At 38.2% G+C, this 20690-nt stretch overlaps 1 protein-coding gene across 1 annotated transcript in view; it reads right to left on the bottom strand.

Moving 5' to 3' along the window:
• Plcxd3 (phosphatidylinositol specific phospholipase C X domain containing 3) overlaps positions 1–20690 on the bottom strand; it is a 139626-nt gene that overhangs the window by 48254 nt on the left and 70682 nt on the right. Inside the window, exon 2 of the mRNA XM_026410248.1 lies at positions 1993–2701. Within this exon, the coding sequence (XP_026266033.1) occupies positions 1993–2701 (709 nt within the window). The remainder of the gene's footprint in view (positions 1–1992; positions 2702–20690) is intronic.

Here is a 20690-nt window from a genome sequence, read left to right as displayed (position 1 = left end):
GAATTGACCCATCGAATGATGCTCTCCAGCAGAAGTGAGGGTTAGAACCATCAGAGCATAATCTAGACAATAGCAGAAATCACTGGGAAATCCTTGTGCTTGAAATTGGTGTACAACATAGGATAGGCAGACTTATTTAAATTTCAAGAAAAAAAGGAGATCCCAGCTGATATCTGAATAATGAAAGGAAGCTATGCAAGAAAGAACCTTCCATTTCAGTGATTTGGGGCTCTCATTACCCCATAATGCCAATAATCCCCATGAGTTGGCCATTGGGATTATAATCCTAATGATCGATTGTCTACATATATACTTGCATTCCTTACTGGCACTTGAAACTAAGCATGGCTCTAATTCTATTTTCTCTGCTTCCTTTCCAAGTTCTTGTGTCTTGGTTTCCTATCCCTGTGAATATTTCCTTCACCCACCTTAATTTTCAATCAGAAACTACATTCTTACCTCTTTCTGTCATTCATACCATTTTGCTAATTCACTAATTAGTCTAAATTTTCATGGCTCACTTATCACATTCTAAGTTTTCTTTCTTCCTTAGTTTAGCTTGCACTCCCTCTTGCTAAAACAGTTCTAAGCCCCTCTCAATGTCCCACTCTCTCCATCTATTTTCAGGTTGCATTAATTATAATCTAAAAATTCAGATTTGGTCATTCAGCTGCTAAACATCATTATCCAGCTTCCATTGCTCGCAGGATGACGTTCACTGTAGCCTGACTAAGAGATCTGTGGCAAGTGTATTGTTGCCTGCTGTTATAAGCTTCTTCTATCACCCCCACCTTGTATTCTGCTCTGGAAGGTCACCCATCCTATTTTCATTTCAAAATCTTTCTCCTTGTTTTCTTGTCCTTGAACCAAAGCAAAACCTTAATCCTTTGTCTCTTTATCTTAATTAGAATTATTAATTAAACATAAAAATAAGATATCTGACAAGGGTTTGTATTCTCTTTTCAGGTACTGTTTACATTGTTTAGCATGGGTAATTCAAAAGAATAAATAATATGGGTGATTCTGCATGTTCTGTCACACTCATAGGAAAGAGCTACAGAGATCTTTGATGATTTTTCAAATCGTACCTTGCAGGTACCCACCACTCTACATGGCTGGGCTTGACAGATGGAAGGTCCACTCCCTCTCTGCAGAGTAAGCCTTTGTTATGGGGCAGGATAGCAATGGAGAGGGCCTAGCATGTGATTTGAGAATGGTGTCTTAAGTATCTGTTTCATCATTTACTGTCCAAAGGACAAAACATTGCATTTTTTAGGAACCTCATTTTCTTAAATCTGTAAGACAGTATTTACTTCCTAGGATTGTTTAGCAGGTCAAATGACATTTGATACATTAAAAGACTCTATAGTCAGTAGAAAAATGGCTTTGAAATCTATAAAGAACTAGACAAAGTGAAAGGAATGCTGTGAGAAGAGAACTAGAGATAGAGTCAAAAATACATGGTGTTAGGGGTTGATCTGTATCCTACAAGAAGCATCTTCAAGTCCACCTCAGTACCTCTGAGTGTGACTTCATTTGGAAACAGGGTATGTTCAGAAGTAGTTTAGCTAAGATGAGGTCATGAAGGTGAGTTTTGATGCAACATGACTGTTGTCCCTATAAGAAAAGAAGACAGAGGCACATGGGGAGAAGACCTTGGGAAGAAGGAGGAAGATCAGGAGAGATGCAGCTGAAAACCACTCTAAGAATTATCAGCCATCACCAGAAAATAGGAGAGAGGCAAAGATCTTCCCTCAGAGTCCCCAGAAGCAACCCACTCTGCTGACGCCTTGATTTCAGACTTCTCGCTTCCATATCTGTGAGAAAATGCATTTCGATTGTTTTAAGATACCCAATTTGTGGCCCTTGGTTATGGCAGCCCCAGAAAATGGATACTTGTCAGTATGGAGGATTGTTGCTTGACCGCTTTGCGACTCTATGGATCTGACTGAAGTTATTTGCATTTCCCCTGGGTACCCTGAGGACACTCACCTCTCTGTGATTGTTTCTCTGAGGCCACTTGCCACACCTTTGACCACAGTGCTAGCTTTGGGGGTTAGCACCACCTGAGAAATAAAAAATGAGCCCTTCTTTCTTCTCTCAGTGATGGACGCCTGAAGAAACTGGATCAGTTTTTCAGGGTCTGTGGTGTTGGCCCAGGGTGCTGGCATCATCTGCCCAGGCCAGAGAAAGGGCACTTCCAGAGCGACTGGACTGTGGTAGAAGACCAGCACTTGGTAGTCCTTCTCCCACAGGTACTTTAAACTAACTTCCTGGGCAAAAATTGCTGGGCACATTTTGTTTCCATAGATATCTTTCAGCATTTGGACCAGTTTTTCATGGTGATATTTCTGCATCCCATAAAAATGGTTGAAGTCCAAGAATACCACCTCCTTATGGTGATCCGTGAGGAACGCATTGATCTCTTCAAGGCCCTCGTTGACTTTGGCACTGAACAAACCATGAGCGAAGTAGAGTTCGTTATCGGGGTCTCTGGGCTTGGTGGAAATTCGAAGATCAAAATAACGGATTCCAGCTCCTAGCTGACCAGTGAAATTCATTGTCTGAGTGGCTAGCCATTTCCGCATCAGCTTCTTGGCTACAGTTCCAAACACAGAGACAAAATTCTGGACAGTTTCTGGCTGTTCAGGGCCTACTGGAGAGGCTTCATCAATGTAGAAGCTGAAGGAATCGTGGGACCCTGGAGGAATAACAAACACAATGTGATTAATGTCCAGTCCTCCATCCTTCCCACCTTCTTCCTTCTTGTAGCATCCATAGTTTTCCCTTCAATAAGTCAGTGGAATGCTAAGCACAAGTTAGTTAATTGTTATACTTTAGGGGGACCTTTATTATAACCTACCCTTATGTCCTAATGTAGGACACAGACTACTTTGATTGACTAACCTGCTTGCAAATTAATTAGAAACATTTCCTTTGGATCGATATTTTGAAATTTAAATAGTTCATTTGCTTCTTTGAACAATGAATTTAATGTATTCACTGGGATTGGCTGTCCATATAGGTGGTATAAGTCATCATTCATAAGAAAGATGTATGGGCACTCACCAGTTTGCAACACTTTGCTTGTAATTTTACTCTTTCCCTCATTGTGGGTTGTTTTTAACCATAAAGGGATTATATTAAAGAAGAGGGGAAAAAAGCCCCTTTCACAGGAAATCAATGTATGAATCTTTACCTCATGCACTTCAGGAAGCACAAGAGATAAAGGAGACAGCAGAGAAATAAGGCAAAAGTATAGCACAATGCTGGTGTATTTAACTTCATTCCTGACCTTGTGTGAACTTAGAGGAGACTAAGTACTTTTCACATACTGAATACATGGCGATTTTTTTTTTTTTTTGCAGTTAATACAACAGACAACATTTTAAAATTAACTAATAGACTCTGTTATTCACTGATATTTTCACTCAATAGCTAACACTTTGGAGTTGGCTTCCAAATTTAAAAGATTTCTTCCTCAGAACAAGAATTATTTATTCAGTTATTTTTGGCAGTTATAAGTATCAAAACTCCATGAATTCAGTGATGAACATGTGTATCCATCATCTAAGAGCAGAGAGTACAATTAGAAACATAATTGGAACCCAGTGAAGAAAAATGAGTTCAAGGTTGAGCTTTACTTTTCAAATTCTCCTTTAATTCTTGGACACGATCTACTGAATAGCTAAAATTAAATTAATGTATCCTGGGTGTTTCACACATTGGAAGCAGCAGATGTACTTCCAATTCTGACACCTTTTCTTTCCTCTTTCATGACCTTGTTCCAGGACTGTCACTCTCCATCTGTTATTCAGGCTTTTCCTGAGTACATATTGTTGCCTGAGTCCTGAGGTATGTCCTTTAAGGCACAGCATTTTCTAGACTTTTTTCAATTTCCTAACACAAAACTCCCCCATACAAACATACATACACACCTCCCTGAGTTTATCCATTGAACCCCCTTGGGCCTTTGTCTGATAAGCTATTTGAAGCAATTTTTTTCAGGAATGCAATACATATCTATATCTATATTCCATACCATACTTATTTATACCTCTAGCTCCAGCTATACACATGTCCATATGTCTCTGTGTAGCTTCAAAAGCCCACAGGAATCATCAAACCAGGGATTTCAAACATCATGGTAGTTGGTAGAATAAAAATTTTTGCAAAGTATCTTGATACTCTGCAAATCATAAATTAAGATTTAGAACAGAGAACTTCTCAGGATTATTAGGTTTTTAAAAAATAAGAAAGGTAACCTAAATGTACAGAAATTCAATTTTAATTTACTTTGAAACTGTGTGGTATATTTATCTTTACTATATGGTATATGAAGAAAATGTCAGCCCCGTTCTTCATTTACATTTTTTCTTTTTTCCTTTCTTCTCATGGATTAGTTGAATGGTACTTAGTATTCCATCTTAATTATTGGCTTATTAAATGGACTATTTTGACCTTATTAACAAAGGTTAATTTGTGGATATGATGTGTGGAGAGCAGATGAGCCCTGGTCATCAGCTGATCCTGGGGTGTCAACAAAAGCCAAACCTGGGAAACATTTCTTGCCAAAGGCAAGGATGTTATCAGCCTTGACTCTTGGCTCTGACACTAACAGTGATCAGATGTCCCAGGACAATGTGTTTCCTGAGTGCAGCAGAATGTTCCTAGCACTGCAACAGTAGGATAGCTGCAAAATTGTCTCTAGTTCTGTAACTTTTTAGTGCACAAAGAAGCCTCTTATAACTCATAAGCAATTCTCCTAAATAGTTTATCTTCCTGATTATGAGACCCTATACAATAAAATTGCAGAACTAGTTCTGGGACATTGTTCCTTCATCAGAATGCAGTGTCCCACCTGGCCTCAGCTTAGCTTGAAAATACCTTTGGTATTTTTGTCTTCGTATTTTTGTCCATCTCCAGTCACCCCTACTCAAGATCCTTTGTTGCTGTGTGGGTCATGGCAATGATGTAATTTGTTTATTAAATTATGGATTTAATAAACAAATATATATCTGTGTAGCTTGAAAAGCCCATAGGAATCATCAAAGCAGAGTAATAGGTAGAAAAAAAAATTGCAAAGTATCTTGATATTCTGCAAATCATAAATTATATATGTGAAATACATGTGATAATTTTAAATGTCATTCTTTTCATATTAAAAACAAAGTTGGTAGAGAGGAGTTTTTACAATAACAATTCTTTAAGAATAAATAAAATACAGCATGTCTATAATTTAATTTTTATTAATGAAAATCAAAGGCAAAACATGGCTATTTGATAAATTAAAATGGTGCATCAAAATGTATTAACCTCTAAGCTAGATTCTCTAAGAAAATCATGCATTTAAATTGGTATTTAGATTAGAATGCATTAGGCAATGCAGTGCATGGAGACAGGTTTAAGTTAAAATTCCATCAGTAACTCACAGTTTAACACAGGAGGATTATCAGATCATCATCCATACACAGCTTTGATTTTCTGATGTGTTAAGTTAAAATATCACAGAATTTTCTTAAAGAATGAGTGAAATCATGTTTTATGAATGTCCCATAAGAGGACTATGAAATTTAAATTGCTGTTATTTTCTTATAGTGTTATAAGTAGTAAAACATTGATTTACTTGAGACTAAGAAAACATCACCCAAATATGGATGACTATGTGAATGTATGGAAGAAGGGAAGGGACAGAAATTATTCAAGTTGCAGGGTTTAGATGTGGAAATATTTATTGAAAACATGAATCTATCCACTAATTTGTCGAAAAGGCTGAAAATGGAAACAATCAACATTACCCCATTTTCTTATGGCTTTGAACAGTATATAAAGACTCACATTCTGTCATATTCATTAAATTGATATGTGACATATTGTAAGTACTAACTCTCCTCATGCAACATCTTCACTGTATTATGTATACGAGCTCTTTGGATGAACTTTAGGTTGGTCTCTCAAAATTCTATAAAATTATGGATTTAATAAACAAACAAAAGGAAATTCATCAAATCAATTTAATCTGTAAACCTGTAGACCAAAAGGCCCTGTGGGTTAAAAGTTGACATGTGTATGACTGTTCAGTTCCAGTATCTAGATCCTCACCTTAGAATCCAGGCTCTGACTAGGTCAAAGTAGGAACTGCTTCTCTCCTTACCTCAGTGGAGCACTGAGATTGCTGGTGACAGTCCCCATGCGGGCATCTGTCTCTTTTCCTGTTCCATTCCTGTTATTTGTCACAGGGCAGAGGTTTCCAAGGTTCTTACTTTCTAGCAACAGGTTTTGTGCATTTTTGATAGCTTTGTTCTCATATGACTGATGCTACAGTGGTGAAGCATGAGTACCTTTCATCTCTGAACTAAAAGAAGGCTTCCGGTAAGGACGTGGAAGGGTAGATTCATTTTTGAGGCCCTTTTCTAGGTTTGAAGAAAGAAAGGCAGGCGGCACTATTTCCACTTTACAGGAGAAGAGACGGGATTCTGAGTGAAGTCCGCCTCTAGTCTTTCCCTCATGAAAGTCCTAATGCTCGTCTTATTTTGTGACCTCCACTTATTTCCTCCTGTGCACTGAAAGATTTTTTTCATTCGTGGTTATGTTTTCTCTGAATTCACAGTATATCTGGTCTGCAATACATTTTGTTATTGGATGTTGCTAGAAATTCTTGTCATGTTATTTGAAATTTTCTCAGTCTTTACATTGTGTTCTACACCTAAAACTCCTCACATATATACACTTGATTTTAGGCTAGTGTAAGGTACCAAGAGGGGGGAAAAATATCCGTACCTTAAGATCCTGTGTCCATTATGACATGTAGCTTAAGTCAGTGAGTCAAAATTGTTCACATGGGATATGCTACAAGAGCAAAATAACTAATTCTACCTCTAATATTTAGGCCTAATAATATTAAGCCTGATTAGACTATTTGACAAAGGACCTCCATTGGCTCTCTTTTTCTTTATAATTTCCACTCAACTATCTCAGATTATTCTATGCAGTCTGGCTCTCTTTATTCCACATTTGTTTCCATCTTTAATCCACTATAATGAGTGGATTAAAGATGGAAACAAATAATCATAATATCACTATTATGACCCACATAAAAGCACGATGAGATATCATCTGATGACTACAAAAGAAAACTCCACTAGTCACCTCAGTGAATTCCTTCCTAAATCCTAGCACAGAGCTTCATAGGTATATAGATAATGCCATTGATGAAACAAATGAGTGAATCCTGCTAGCCTTTCTGGAACATTTGGTACTCTGTGATTTCTTCTTAGAGTATTTCCTCTTTTGTCTTTTGTGACACAACTTGTTTCAGGTTTTGTTCCTCCCCAATCTTCTACACTGCCTCGTGTTGTGCCTCCAGCTTCTAAGTAAAGGTATATCCAAAGCTCTGTTCAGGATGTCAACTTGCTCCATATTTTTGGTTATCTCATTTATTTCTTTAGCTTCTTTTTCTTTCCTATGGATGCATCAAAAATTGATACCATCTAATTTGTCTTGCCTTTCAGGCCCCCTGCCTGCCTACAAAGCAAATAAATTTTATTGCTCCATGGGCATCATGAGCTTAGGTGTCTGCACTGAAACTTAGTATTCCCCTTGAAACATGCTCTTCTCTTATGAACACGATTATGTTTAATTATCTTATTATCCTTCTATCTCATCCTTCAGTCATATTCAACTCTTCCTTACCCTTCAAGCATGACATTTAGTCATTCTGATGTGTCGAGCTACACACTATGTAGAGGTACAAATCCTCTCTCTCCAGATTTCTCTCAGATCTGTCCTCTTCTTTTCTGTTCCGTTGCTACTGGCCTGCTTTCTTGTGGGGACAACTGTAATAGCTTTCAGGTACTGCTTGTATTCAAATCTCTGCTGTTTCCCTTTAGCAGTCAATATTTAAACATCATCCACAGCCATTATCCAGCTTCAGCCTCTACAATGGATTTGATCTTGAGAAAAAAATAATAATTGATTCCAGTTCCAAACACTACAGTCATTCACAAGATCCTTTTGCTCTTTGTCTCATTTTCATTACCAGATATTTTGACTGGGTAATTTATCCTTTGTAATTTTACCTTCTCTAAAGGAACAATTTACTCTTATAGCTTCCTGTCACCCACAGAAGACTGAAATCCCATCACTAGATGCTCTCCTGATAACTAGAGCCTTGCTGTATGCAGAATCCATCTTTCCATCATTGTCCTTTCAATACCACTGTCTCCAGAGTATGCATAAGCTGGATCCACTCCTTGTCACCTTGTGCTAAACTCCTAAACACCACCATTTGTGAGGATCTAAGAGTTAGGACCTCAGTACATGGTTCTCTCAATAAGTGAATTTGTACTGCCCCATTCCCAACAGTATTAAAATAAATAGAACCCATGCCTGACCTCTAACTGCAAAGGAGGAAAGAAAGTACAGATTGTGAAAATAATACTAATAGTTAAATCACTTTTACTTGGTTTGGAAGGCAAGCTCTCTCCAAGTGGGACTACATGATGCTCAATCTGACAGAAAAAAAAAAAAAAAAAACTTTGAAATTAATCACTTTGTTCGTACCTGACAACCTACAATTCATCTCATTAATTTTGTTTACCACACTGATTAAACTGATCAGTTGTTTAGATTTTTCAAGACAAACACTATACCTTAAGCAGAAAGAATCACTTCCTATTCTTGGCACATAATCTTGCTTCAGCCCTTCAGCATATGATTAGGTCTTTGTGAACAAAACAAGAATTTTTTTTTTCAACAGAGATGATGCACATCACACTGCTAAATTTGAGCCACCACACTTCTAAAAGTTGAACAAGTAATTAAAAACACACACAACTTGTAACTTAATGTGTATACTTCACCAGACATAATAAGTGTATAGAAAATGCACTTTGAATATTAAATTAAACCTGACATATCCAGTGTAGCACTGTGATTAATCCTTTTCTAATGAAAAAAAAATTGTCATGCTTTAATTTCTCTTAGAGTAAATCTGTATCTTTCATATTGTATAAATCCTTTTCCTTCAGCCCATCCTGGAGACAGTAAGCTGAAGTAAAGGAGTTTGGTTTTCCTCACTGTTTTGATCCAGGGTCCCGGATGCTAAATCTGAAAAGCCTTATTACACTAATGCCTCCTAGAGGTAGAGAAGCTCAATATTCATCATAATTTCTATAAACTTTCTGGGTTGTTTCCTTAAACCAATAGATGAGCTGACGCCACATTCCTTTAAAGCAGCAGTATTCCAGAAAAAGAGAGCTAGCTCCAATTACCACCCTCGGTGGAGCTGTTAAGCCCCTTTTCATATGAATTGCATTTTAAAGATTATCAATAGAGTTACTAGAAAAATAATTGCAAGAGACCCCAATAAATAGAGCATGCCTAATTTAGGTCTAACTTCCTGCAAACCAGCTCAGCCAGGCACTCTCCCTTTTCATTGCAGTGTGCTCAGCAGAGTCGAAAGGACTCAAACGCTGAGGTTTTGCCGTGCACAATATGCTGAGCCTGATAGGAACAGCATCACAGCATTGGGGAAGGCAATTTTCAAAATAGGAAGGTCCTGGGACCTGAAAAAAAATGTATATTTAAGTTACAAAAATTTAAAAGGAATATCAATAGGACAGCATTATTTTTTTTTTTTAGAAAATTAGAAATAGCAGTAGACCCTTCTGCCCTAAGCCATTGAAACCCTAGAGCGGTGGCTCTTAACCACGGGTGATTTTGATTCAAGGGTATTTGACAAAATGTGAAGACATTTGGGATTTCTAGCAACTGAAGAGGGCTGCTCCTGACATCTAGTGGGTAGAGGACCAGTGATTCAGTTAATATCCTATATCGCCAGCCCCCAGGACAAAGAATTATCTGGCTTTACATGTCAGTTAAGACTGGGAAATCTTGCTCTAGTGAAAACCTCAGAAACAGAAACCAAACTCTCTGCACTGTCCCCTCCACCTCTGATCCTTGTTCTCCCTGCCCGCAATGTGCCATTCTGCTCTCAAACCATTCTAAATACCCTTAGCAACTTGAAACCATTGCACGTAAGGGATTGCATCTGGTTTTGTTAGAAACTCAACAGAATGTGTGGCTTTGGAACTTATTTCTACTAATCTCTTGATTTTTCTTTCAAAAATCTCTTTTAATTTTTATGACAACTTCTCAAGATAATACATTGTTTGGGCCAAAATTAAATCATCAAGGTAGGCATCTTTTAGTCATTGATCTCCATCTCTACCCCAGAAACTTCTGTGTGGCACAAGTTCTATGGGGGAAATGTTTGTCCTTCTCTTTTTATAATTATTCTTTAACCAATCACCTGTTGTGTGCAAGACACTGGCATGGTTCTGTGTCTGGCTGAGAACTGGAGGGGGTGGGGGAAGATTCAGATAACAGTGTTATCAAGCAAGGAAAGGAAGGCTGCGACTCCTATCAAGTGTGTCTCCTGCTATGTAGTGTTAAGGATTTAATAGACATTTATTGAATATCTATTATATATCAGGGAAATGATATGGAATAGGTTAGGGATATGGAAATAAAATAGTGTGTAAGACTTATCTGGCATCTGTCCTTGTGGAGTTCATACCATAGTGGGGAGAGAGAGGCAAGAAAAAACATTATCACAAAGTATGATAAATGCTATGATAAACTGGAAGGTGATGCTTTTTGATAAAGCAGTAGTTCATTCCTGAGTGAGACAATGATCTTCTAAAGAAAATTAACAACCAAAACAAAAGGTAGGAATAAAACCCACAATTTATTCAATCCTTAAGATGATTCTCCAATGTAACATGCATATAGATCACTTGGGATGGGGTGTGAGCTTCTGTACTTCTAGCAAGCTTCCTGGTATTATAAATGCCATTGTTTCAAGGAACACACTTTGGGGCACCATCAACTCCTGTCTTTTTGCCATCAATTCCTGTCTCCTTTGCTTTCCTACTCTCAGTCCCTATCCCTCCAGATACTCAGACCCATGCAGACACATGTGGAAGCAGATGCACACAGACACACAACACACATACATGCACAAACATATTGATGCACAGTTCTGCTTATGTGATCTGAGTTATAGTTTTATGACAATTTTCCAAGTTTGCAGAGATGTTATAATTTCCGCATTGTGGGCTGTTGGTTAAATACTTTGCTGAATCACAAAGAAACATTTCTGAACTTACCTTTCTTTTTAATCTATGAATACAGCATTTATTTATTCTGTAAATATTTTCTTAGTTGTAGATGGACACAATAGCTTTATTTTATGTATTTATTTTTTAATGTGGTGCTGAGGATCAAATCCAGTGCCTTACACATGCTAGACAAGCATTCTACTACTGAGCCACATCCCAGTCCAAAACATTTGTTAATATATTTTTGAAATAAATCATTTATTTTGATAAATTTTCTGAGATCCTTTATATAATAACTCTAGAATTCAAATCTATACATCTTATTTAAAAATTTCAACAAAAGCCTGTGACCCTAAAAACAAGGAATAGCATATCTGAGCACTGGTAAGCTTGGCTCCTTTTATCCTTAAGGCCACCGAGCTAAATTGCCTTTCAAATACCTTTATTTACAGATTTATAATGATCACCTTTCCACATGCAGTGAGTCAGGGACAAAGCTGAATCAAGGATGACTAAATAATCAGAAAAGCAGAGGGTGAGGGACTGTCCAAGGAAGAATTGTGACAAACTGGCAGGAGAAAAATAGCATATTTTATTATCTATAATGAATGGCCTTGGCTATTTTAGCAAAGCTCGGACAGGAATTCAAAAGGGACATTTCCATTGGAAGAACCAGAATACCTTGTTCCTCTTGGCATTTGGCTCTGCTTTAGTCTCCAAAGGGCCTGGGCAGCCCAAGAAAAGTGAGAAAATCTGGACCTAAGAAACAGATGTGTTTTATCAGTGAGATAACAAAAGAAAAACCTGTTCTGCACAACAAGCTGTCTGAGTCTTCCCAATTCACTGCCCCCCAAAGTAGCCCCATGAAGTCACAGGAAATTGAACTCCCAGCAGCCTTCAGTAGTGTTTAGTCCAGGGTCCCAAGGCCACTTAAGACGGATGGCTCTCCCTTTGCTGGCTGGGCTCTAGCACACCAGGTTTCTTTCTGCTTATTGAATACATCATGCTCATTCCAACTTAATTCCTGCACTGGCTGCTCCTAAGGCCTACGATGCTCTGCCCCTGTGTGTGTGTGTGGCTAGCACATTTTCAACCAAATTTCAACCTAAATGTCTCATCTTAAATAAATTGCCCTGAATCCACGGTGTCTAACTCATGCAGCCCTCCCCTGCAGCTGGTTATTCTCTACTACCTGATCAAATAACATTTCTTTATAGCATTTATTTCTGACTTTGTGTTTCATTTTTTAAATTACTTTCTGTCTATCTCCCTCACTAACTTTTAAATTCCATGAAAATAGGAATTGAATTTCTCTTTCTCACTACTGTGTCCCTCACAAAAGGCACAGTAATTGGTACATAAAAGATACTCAATAAATATTTGCTGTATGAAATAATGTATTTCCATATCTCTAAACCTCAATATTCTCATCCATAAATGGAACTGATAACACTATCAACTTAAATAAGTAATAAGCCCTGAATATGGATTACACAGAAAATACTTGAGAAGCCTCAGCATTTATTATCCCTATGAATTATTTTTCTATATGATTAACACTGAGATCTAAGTGCCTCATATATACTAGGTTCTCACCAAAATATCGACTGAATGAGTGAAAGAATGAATAAGAATTGTACCCAAAAACTGCAAACGTCTTTGGCTGTCACAAGTTCTTAGAACTACTCAAAATATTGCCACAGCCTCCAGCAGAACTTTGAATAGAAAAATGTATCTAAAATCCTCCCCTTTTATATTCCTGGGCCAGGACCACATGCAGCAATGCCAAGTCCTGCCAGTTCTGGAAGGTCCTGCTCCGTATGCCCATGCCATTCAAGGTTCTAACCAGGAGTGTTGGCTCTTCTGAGACACAGAGCCCCACTAACAGCTTTCCTCTACCAGACCCCTGTCGGGGGCTCAAGTGTAGAGGAATTACTCCAAACCATCTCTTCCCCTAAAAGTTCTAGCCTTTGATAGGCCTTTTGACAGGTAAACACTGAGCATCCATCGCACCACTGAGGGAGGAGAAAGGAGACTTAGTGTCCCAGACAGGTAACAAACATCAAAGCATGACAGACAGTTGGGAAGGGGGCTGCTGTTGCCAAATAGTCGACCAGGTTTTCCCCAGTTCTTTTTAGGAGCTAAGTGTGTATGATGCCAAAGTCTTTTAAATGCTACTCCTCCCCTGAAGCCTCTCTGTAGCAGTAGATCCCAGAGTGGGGGGCAACCTTGAATATGTGGAACCCCAGAAGCAGCACTGGGCACACAGAGTGAATAGCTAGAGGAAAGGGAAGGGTCCATTCAGATAAAATCAAATCCAAACAGCTAAATCCGACTATTCTAAAAGAAAAAAAATAACAAAATAACTGTTTTGGTTTTTTTTTCCTTTATGAAGAAAACAAATGTGAAACATAGCATATAAACAGTCCAATCATTAAATTCTCTTAGATTTGAGATACAGAGTTCTCTGAAGTCCCACTATTTAGCTCTGTTCCTTGCATGCCTGGCGCTATTTGTTTTCCTTTTATGAGTAATGAAAATCCAAAATAACACACATTACCCTTAATCATGTTTGTGTTACAGAAAAAAAAAAACCTCCATGAAATTCAAGCCTTTGATTCTATCAGGTCCCCACAAAACACCACTTCTTGCCAACAGCTGGATCTTTTTTCTTCCAAAAAAGGGTTTGAAGCCTGGGGATTATTCCTTGGCTCTTCCTTCCCAGCTCCCTTTCTCCTCCTACAGCATTGGGACTTGAGATTTGGATACATATAGAACAATATAGATAATAATCAATGCCTGGAGAACTGGTGTACACACACAGTCTGGTTTCTAAAGATTAGAACACAGGTACCACAACTGGATCCTAAGAGGATTCTGAATAGCATTGCCTTGATGCTACATGATATTTTGCCCCATATATGATACATGGCACACAGATATTCCCAAATCACTCACCCTCAAATATATGTCAGTTATGAAGCATAATTTTTGCAGTAGTTTTGGTTATATAGAGTATCCATTATGGAACCTACATGCGTGTGCACGAGTGCGCAGGCACACACACACATTTAGTAAATGCACTGGCTCTCATCAATGTTTTTCCATAGTGTTACACAATCTTTGAGCATTGCTTAAATGATTGCATTGTGTGGCATATACTAATAAATATGTTAACAATGCCTCTACCAGTATGCATTTTTATTTTCCTCTCATATAAATTATATTGAAATGAACCTCTTCCTATTTTCTTTCTTTTTTGTTTTTTAGTAATTTTTCAGACACTCTATAGTTCCATTTGTTAGCAGGTGACTTACCAAACTCTTTCTCCTCCTCCACTTCATTATTGCTTCCTGCCTCCCCTTAGAGTTATGTGACCCTACATGAAGTACACTCAAGCCTGGCTGAAATGAATGACTTCCTCTTAGTAATAACCCTCTTCTAGTCACTTGCCTTTTAAAATTTACTCTTCCCTAGAACAGAGGCATTTCTTGTTTCAGTTTTGATGTCTCACATCTCTAGTATATTATCTTCTTTATCATTGGTTTTGATTTCTTGTATCTAGTTACTCAATATCTCATCTCAAAGATTTCCTCATTGTCAAAGAGCTTGGTATCATCTGCTCTTCGCTACAGATCTTTCAGAGTTCATATAGTCACAAACTATTTCAAAAAAATTGTTTTATTTCTTAGAAAATCCTTCCTCCCCTCCCCTTCCCTCCCTCCCTCCTTCCTTCCTTCCTTCCTTCCTTCCTTCCTTCCTTCCTTCCTTCCTTCCCTCCTTCTGTCATTCCTTCCTTTTTTAAAAGCCTTTTTATTATACCAGTCTATTTGCTTTCTGGGAGAAACTGTTCAGACTGGATTTAAATTGCAGACAAATATACACTCCATGTTTTTACTCACTTTTGGTCTCTTCAGAAAAAAAAAGAAATAATGAGTGTTGGAATGATCTCCCATGACAAACAGTCATGTCTTAATGATCCCACATTGAAATGAAAACAAAACAAAATAATAAATCCTGCCAATGTACTAAGTTACACTTGTTAGTGCTTGTGTTTAATTTGGAAGTTCATGCTTGACCACACAAAATTGCAAATAATTTAAAAACTGCCTAGTTACAATGTATTTATTTTTATACTAACCAAGCAAATAAGTTGCAAGCAAATGAGCCTGGGATAGGATTATAAAAGTAATAAATTCTGGGAAACATAAGGAAGTGATTGCACTGAGCTGGCTCAAGTCCAGTGTCAGGATAGGCAAAGCAAGAGGAAATATCAGCACCATTTAGTTTTCTCACAGAAATTGGAAGACTCAGTTCAAATCAAATGAGCAAATGCGTACAGAACACCTGCAATGTGAAAGGAAGCATTCTAAACACTGTGAAAGATAAAAAAAAAAAAAATAAACAAGACAATCTCTGGCCCCAGTAAACTCAAACTCAGTGAATTTTTGAATAGTTTTAAAAGAATGGTCCCTGCCTTTAAGAAACTTTAAATAATAAAAAAAAATTCTGACAACTTCCCAAAAGACTATCATTTCACTTTTCCCTTATTCATTTCCAACAGTCAATGTACTTGAATCGCAGCAGATTTGAGTTAACTGGATTAGCTCATTGGCTATAAAAGTTTTTCTATTTTTATAGTTTATGCAATGGTCTCATGCCTATGTGTTGGGAGAAGGGTTTTCAAATCCCCATTGTGTGTAGTCTTTGATTCTCAGTGTGATGAAAAGTGTCTTTTCTATACTTTACAATATGAAAATAGATTTATTTTTTTAAATCTCCTGCTGCAAGGGAAACATGAAAAAGTATTTTTGATGTCTCTTATTAAAAATGCACAGCTGAACTAGTAAAGAAACTAGGAAAATCTCCAAGGGTCAAAATCAAACCAAGTAGTAGAATCCAATGTGGTAAACCAGCCCTGAATTTGGATGTCCTGGGGCCATTTATTAAATCAAAAACCCACACATTGGCTTTTTAGAGACACACAGGAGAAAGGCCTAGATCTGGGCAAACAGTACTTACACACAGTTCAGTGTCTCTGCGAGCAGAGTATAGCCCCACACTGTGCTAGCTCAGTGATAGCAAGACATTGCTACTCTGAAGGGAGATGACAGAGCCATTCATGTGTTCTGGCCTTGGCTGTACGTGGAGGATGGTGGGTAAAAGAGGAACTGGGCATTATCTTTAATGGAAAAAGAGAAGTTTCTAATTAGGGAAGGATACACTGTGGACTTCTGTTGTATTGGGTATATTTTATTTCTTAACCTGGATGGTGAATATGCAGGTGATTATCATACAATTCTTATAGCATTGCAAATATTTCTAATATCTTTGAATCAAAGATAGAAATTATTTTCAGACTAAAAAAAATTTCAAATCTAGCTAATTAGTAACAGTTAAGATGAAAATGCCAGTCTTCCCACCCCAATTACCTTATATATATATGGAATGTTTCAATTGAAAAATGTATGTAAATTTCATATTTTACTGTGGGAATCACTGAGTCCACTCTCCAGAGTTAATAATTTCCAAGAGCCTTGTCTGAGATTGACCAATACTATGCAAGCAAGCTCTTTGGCATAGCTCCATGACAGGCCATCTGCTTTGGTACACCCTTGAATACAACATCTATCCTGCATCTATGTTAGAAAATCTACCACCAAATGATGTTGAGGTAGAATGTAGTGACAGATCCATATGTTTTATTTGATCATTCAATCATACTAACTTTGCCCATTTATGAACTTAGAGCATTTATCATATATTCTAATTACTTGGATACTTAGTTCTATTTTGCTTTTCATAGGTACATAGATTATTTCTTCAATAATCCAGAATTCCTAAGGGAGAGATTCATTTTGCAGTCACTACACACTGCCAAGCAAATGTAGAGCAGGAATGGATATTATTTATTATCTGATCTAAAATCTCAGTTATTGTGTTTCAGGTAACTAGTACTAAGAAGTGACTTTTCCAATATCACACTGTGTATCTGTCAGAGTGTCTGCAGAAAGCAAATGGCACAATCCAACAGGATAATTCAAGGAGAGTTTATTCATAATGGGGCCATGTGAGTGGGGCATAGGGAAAACACAGATTACAGTAGTGTCTGAAGTCTAGTTGTAGTTGAATTGTTACCACTCCTAGGTAGCAAAGGGTAGGCAAGGAAACTGGAAGGAATAGGCTCTAATGAAGGTACCTCGAGAAGAAAAAGGACTTTCAGTGAAAGCCATCCCCAAGCAAGATCATAGAGAAGGATCAAAGGAATAAATATCCCAACCTCCCTTTTCTTACTTGGAGTACTTCCATTGGTCAACACCCATTTGCAGACCTAAGAAAAAAGAAGCTCATTAATTAATTTTATAACAATCAGCTTTCCAGAGTCAAGGGCAGAGTGAAGGAGTCTGGAAAGATCTAGAGGAGAAAAGACAATAGCAAGGACATATTGCTTTGGATGGAATCAAGGTTTCGCAACTCCAAGTCCACTTTCAACCAGAATATAGTTCTTCTCACTAGTTAAAAAAAAGTGACCAATGAATTGAGTTGATTATTAACTGAATGAAAATTTCCAAACAAGAGGGAAGGCCTGGGCACTTCACGGTGAGTCAGCACCCAGTAAAAGACCTTGTCTGAGATTGACCAATACTATGGATCTCAGACCACCTCCTACTTTCAGAATTGGAATTGGATTCAAAAGCTGTACTCAGAAGCATATGGAAGGCAGTACAGTGCCCAGGGCCAAGGGAGTGGAATGTTCCACACACCCAAACCCACTCAGCATCCTCTTTTGCTAAACAGTGACACAACCCAGCATATGGCAGGCTGGACCCTGTGTGAAGTGTGGGACCATCGCCAAGGACAGATCTGGTCTGGTTTAAAAGGGATTGTGCTAGTTTTTAGTACTGAGGAATTGACTCTGTGAGGTATCATTCCATGGAAGAAGAGATATAATATGTTGAAAGAGCTCAAGAATCACAATGACCTTTTGCCATGCCTAAGACCCAGGGTTCTGTTGCACGTGGAAGTGAACTCTGGAAAGCAAGAGCAGAAGCACGCCCCTTTCTAGGCTTGAAGACACCTCTCCTAAACCTCCACTGCAGCAAGCCCTAGCATGCATAAGAAAATAAATTCACCTTTGAAAATTTTTGTGGGGAAAGAGACACACCAATGAATCCACTATGAACAAAGATACTTCCCAAGACCATCATCAGCCTGAGGACCCTGCCATTCATGGACCATGACAACAATGGTGGGATGTTTCAGGATCACCTAGTAGGTGTCTCTTTTTCTTTTCCCTCAAACCTATGGAAAACACTAACATGCTTGTTATTCCTCTATAGACATACCCCACTGGGCTATGATAATCAAGTGAAATAATACTCTGTAAAATGTCAGGGCCACTGTACATGACCATTTCTATTTCATCCGTTGTGGACTAAGAGTCCTAGGAAAGATAATTCATTTCTGCCTCTCATGAAGTCCACTTCCTGGAGGATGGTTCCATTGTGGAAGGCTGTGTTACAAAGAATGTCTCCATTGCAGTTGGGTGACTATGTCTTGATATATATCATTTGAGAAGCCCCTGCTGAATTCCTGGATCAGCTTCCTTGTTTCCACTCCTCAAACTACAAGCTGGAAGCAGAGGACAAGATTTGACTCAATTCCAAGAGAAAGAATCAGGGTACTGTTTTATCAGACAGTGAAAAGTCACTCCCTTGCCTCTTTTTCTACCCTTCCAAACAAGAACATGGAGCCAGTGAGAGAAGAATCAACAGGAGGGGGTAAATCAAGCCTCTGAGAAGTCCTTAGAGAAATCCCAAGGAAGGAAAAAAAATCCTGGAACAGAATAACACATTAATATTATTCACTCTCTGATTAGCTGCTAATTGTTGCAAATAAGTTTACTGACCTTTTCTCTGACAGGTAGGAGAACATTGCCATCACAAAGCTGTCAGGTTATGGCCCAGACCTGTGCTGCACAGACCTGTGAAGATGGACTTTTACAAAGTGTCAGGGATACTTGGGCAAGGCAACAGTGGATGCCTCCCGAGGGCCAACCAGGAAACTTGCCACAGCAGGGCCAGATCTGCTGCATGTCACGTTGACTGAGTTGACTGAGCAGGACTTTAGAAATTAAGATCTATGGGCCAAAGGGAAGGCAGTATCCCAGATGCTGTTTCATCTTGCAACTTACTAACAGTATGGAATTATCTATGTATTGTTTCTCAGAATTCAAATGGCATATGATAATGTCTGAAATGAAACCCCATCAAATAATCCAACAACAAATGTAGTTGCCTCTTTGCCAGTCGGGAAAAAATTGCCCAGGATGGCAGGATATTGTTTCCAAACTTCAATATAGGCACACAGTAGAGTAGTGTGCTAGAACCCAATACAAGATGCATTGTGCACATTTCCAAAATATCAATTTTACTTGATATTTGAAAGAAGAGGTTGTTTTCATGGAAAACTACCCTCCACACATGCATTAAGGATTCAATCTTTGTTTTTAAGATACAACATGAAGCTTCAAAGACAAGATACTTTGAATGACACACAGGCCCACATCTTGGGGTCTGCTCTGCACATACAGACATTAGAATTACTTGGGTGGAAAATTCCAAGGAACTCTAGTCATGTACATCCCTATGTAGAAGCCAAGAGAAAGGAAGTAGACAGTCCTTAAGGTCATTTACAAACCTAGAAACTGAAGACAAAAACAAACTAAAAAGCCCATAAGAGTTACATTAATTTTTTTGGCAAACATAACATTTAATATGTGACTGACCATATCTCAGACACTGAACCAAACACAAAGCTGAATAATACATATCTCTCGTGCAAATCCTCCAGTTTATGAATTAAACTAGATGAAGGGGTCCTTTAGTGGAGATGATGTCTGGATTTTTGTTTTCTCCTTCCTGGCACACTGGCTCCCTCACCTCCCACCCTAGCTACCAACTGAAAACACATTCACTCTTAAACTACCTTAATCTTCTGTTATTCCAATAGTGGCATTAAATTGTTGACCAGATTTTTTTTGGGGGGGGGAAGAAAATGACCCCAAAATATTTGCTCACTTCCTATGATTCATAAACAAATGGTGAGCCATTGCACCCCAAAAGGTTACACTGTTTATCACAAATGTTGCAGTAGAAGGCAGAAGAGGTGGCACAGTGCTGCAGAGCAGGCAGCCAATTGCTTTCCCTTCCACCACCTTGTGGGAGTGATGGAGGCCACAATCTTTGGTCGATAGATGATGGGTTTACCTTTATGTTGTATTAGTTTCCCCTTCGCATTCTCTGCAGATTAGAGACATGAAAGTTTGGTAAAGGCAGGGGGTGGGACAGAGAGGCCCTGTTTTTAGGGGAGAATGCACTTGGAGGGGTATCCAAAGAGAAAATAGAAGCACGCAGGCTTTCCACTTCTGCTCAAGACTTTATAGCCATAGATCTCTCCAAATTGGAAAAAGCTCCCTAACATCAATATTTTTAAGGATTCATAATAGAAAAGACTTTGTAAAAATATTATTCAGTATACTACAATGTATAATAATTTCCTGGAATA

The sequence above is a fragment of the Urocitellus parryii genome, chromosome 1 (genome assembly GCF_045843805.1).
Source record: "Urocitellus parryii isolate mUroPar1 chromosome 1, mUroPar1.hap1, whole genome shotgun sequence".
NCBI classification, from domain to species: domain Eukaryota; kingdom Metazoa; phylum Chordata; class Mammalia; order Rodentia; family Sciuridae; genus Urocitellus; species Urocitellus parryii.
Note: the sequence above shows the minus strand (reverse complement) of the source record. Positions and strands in the feature narration are given on the sequence as shown.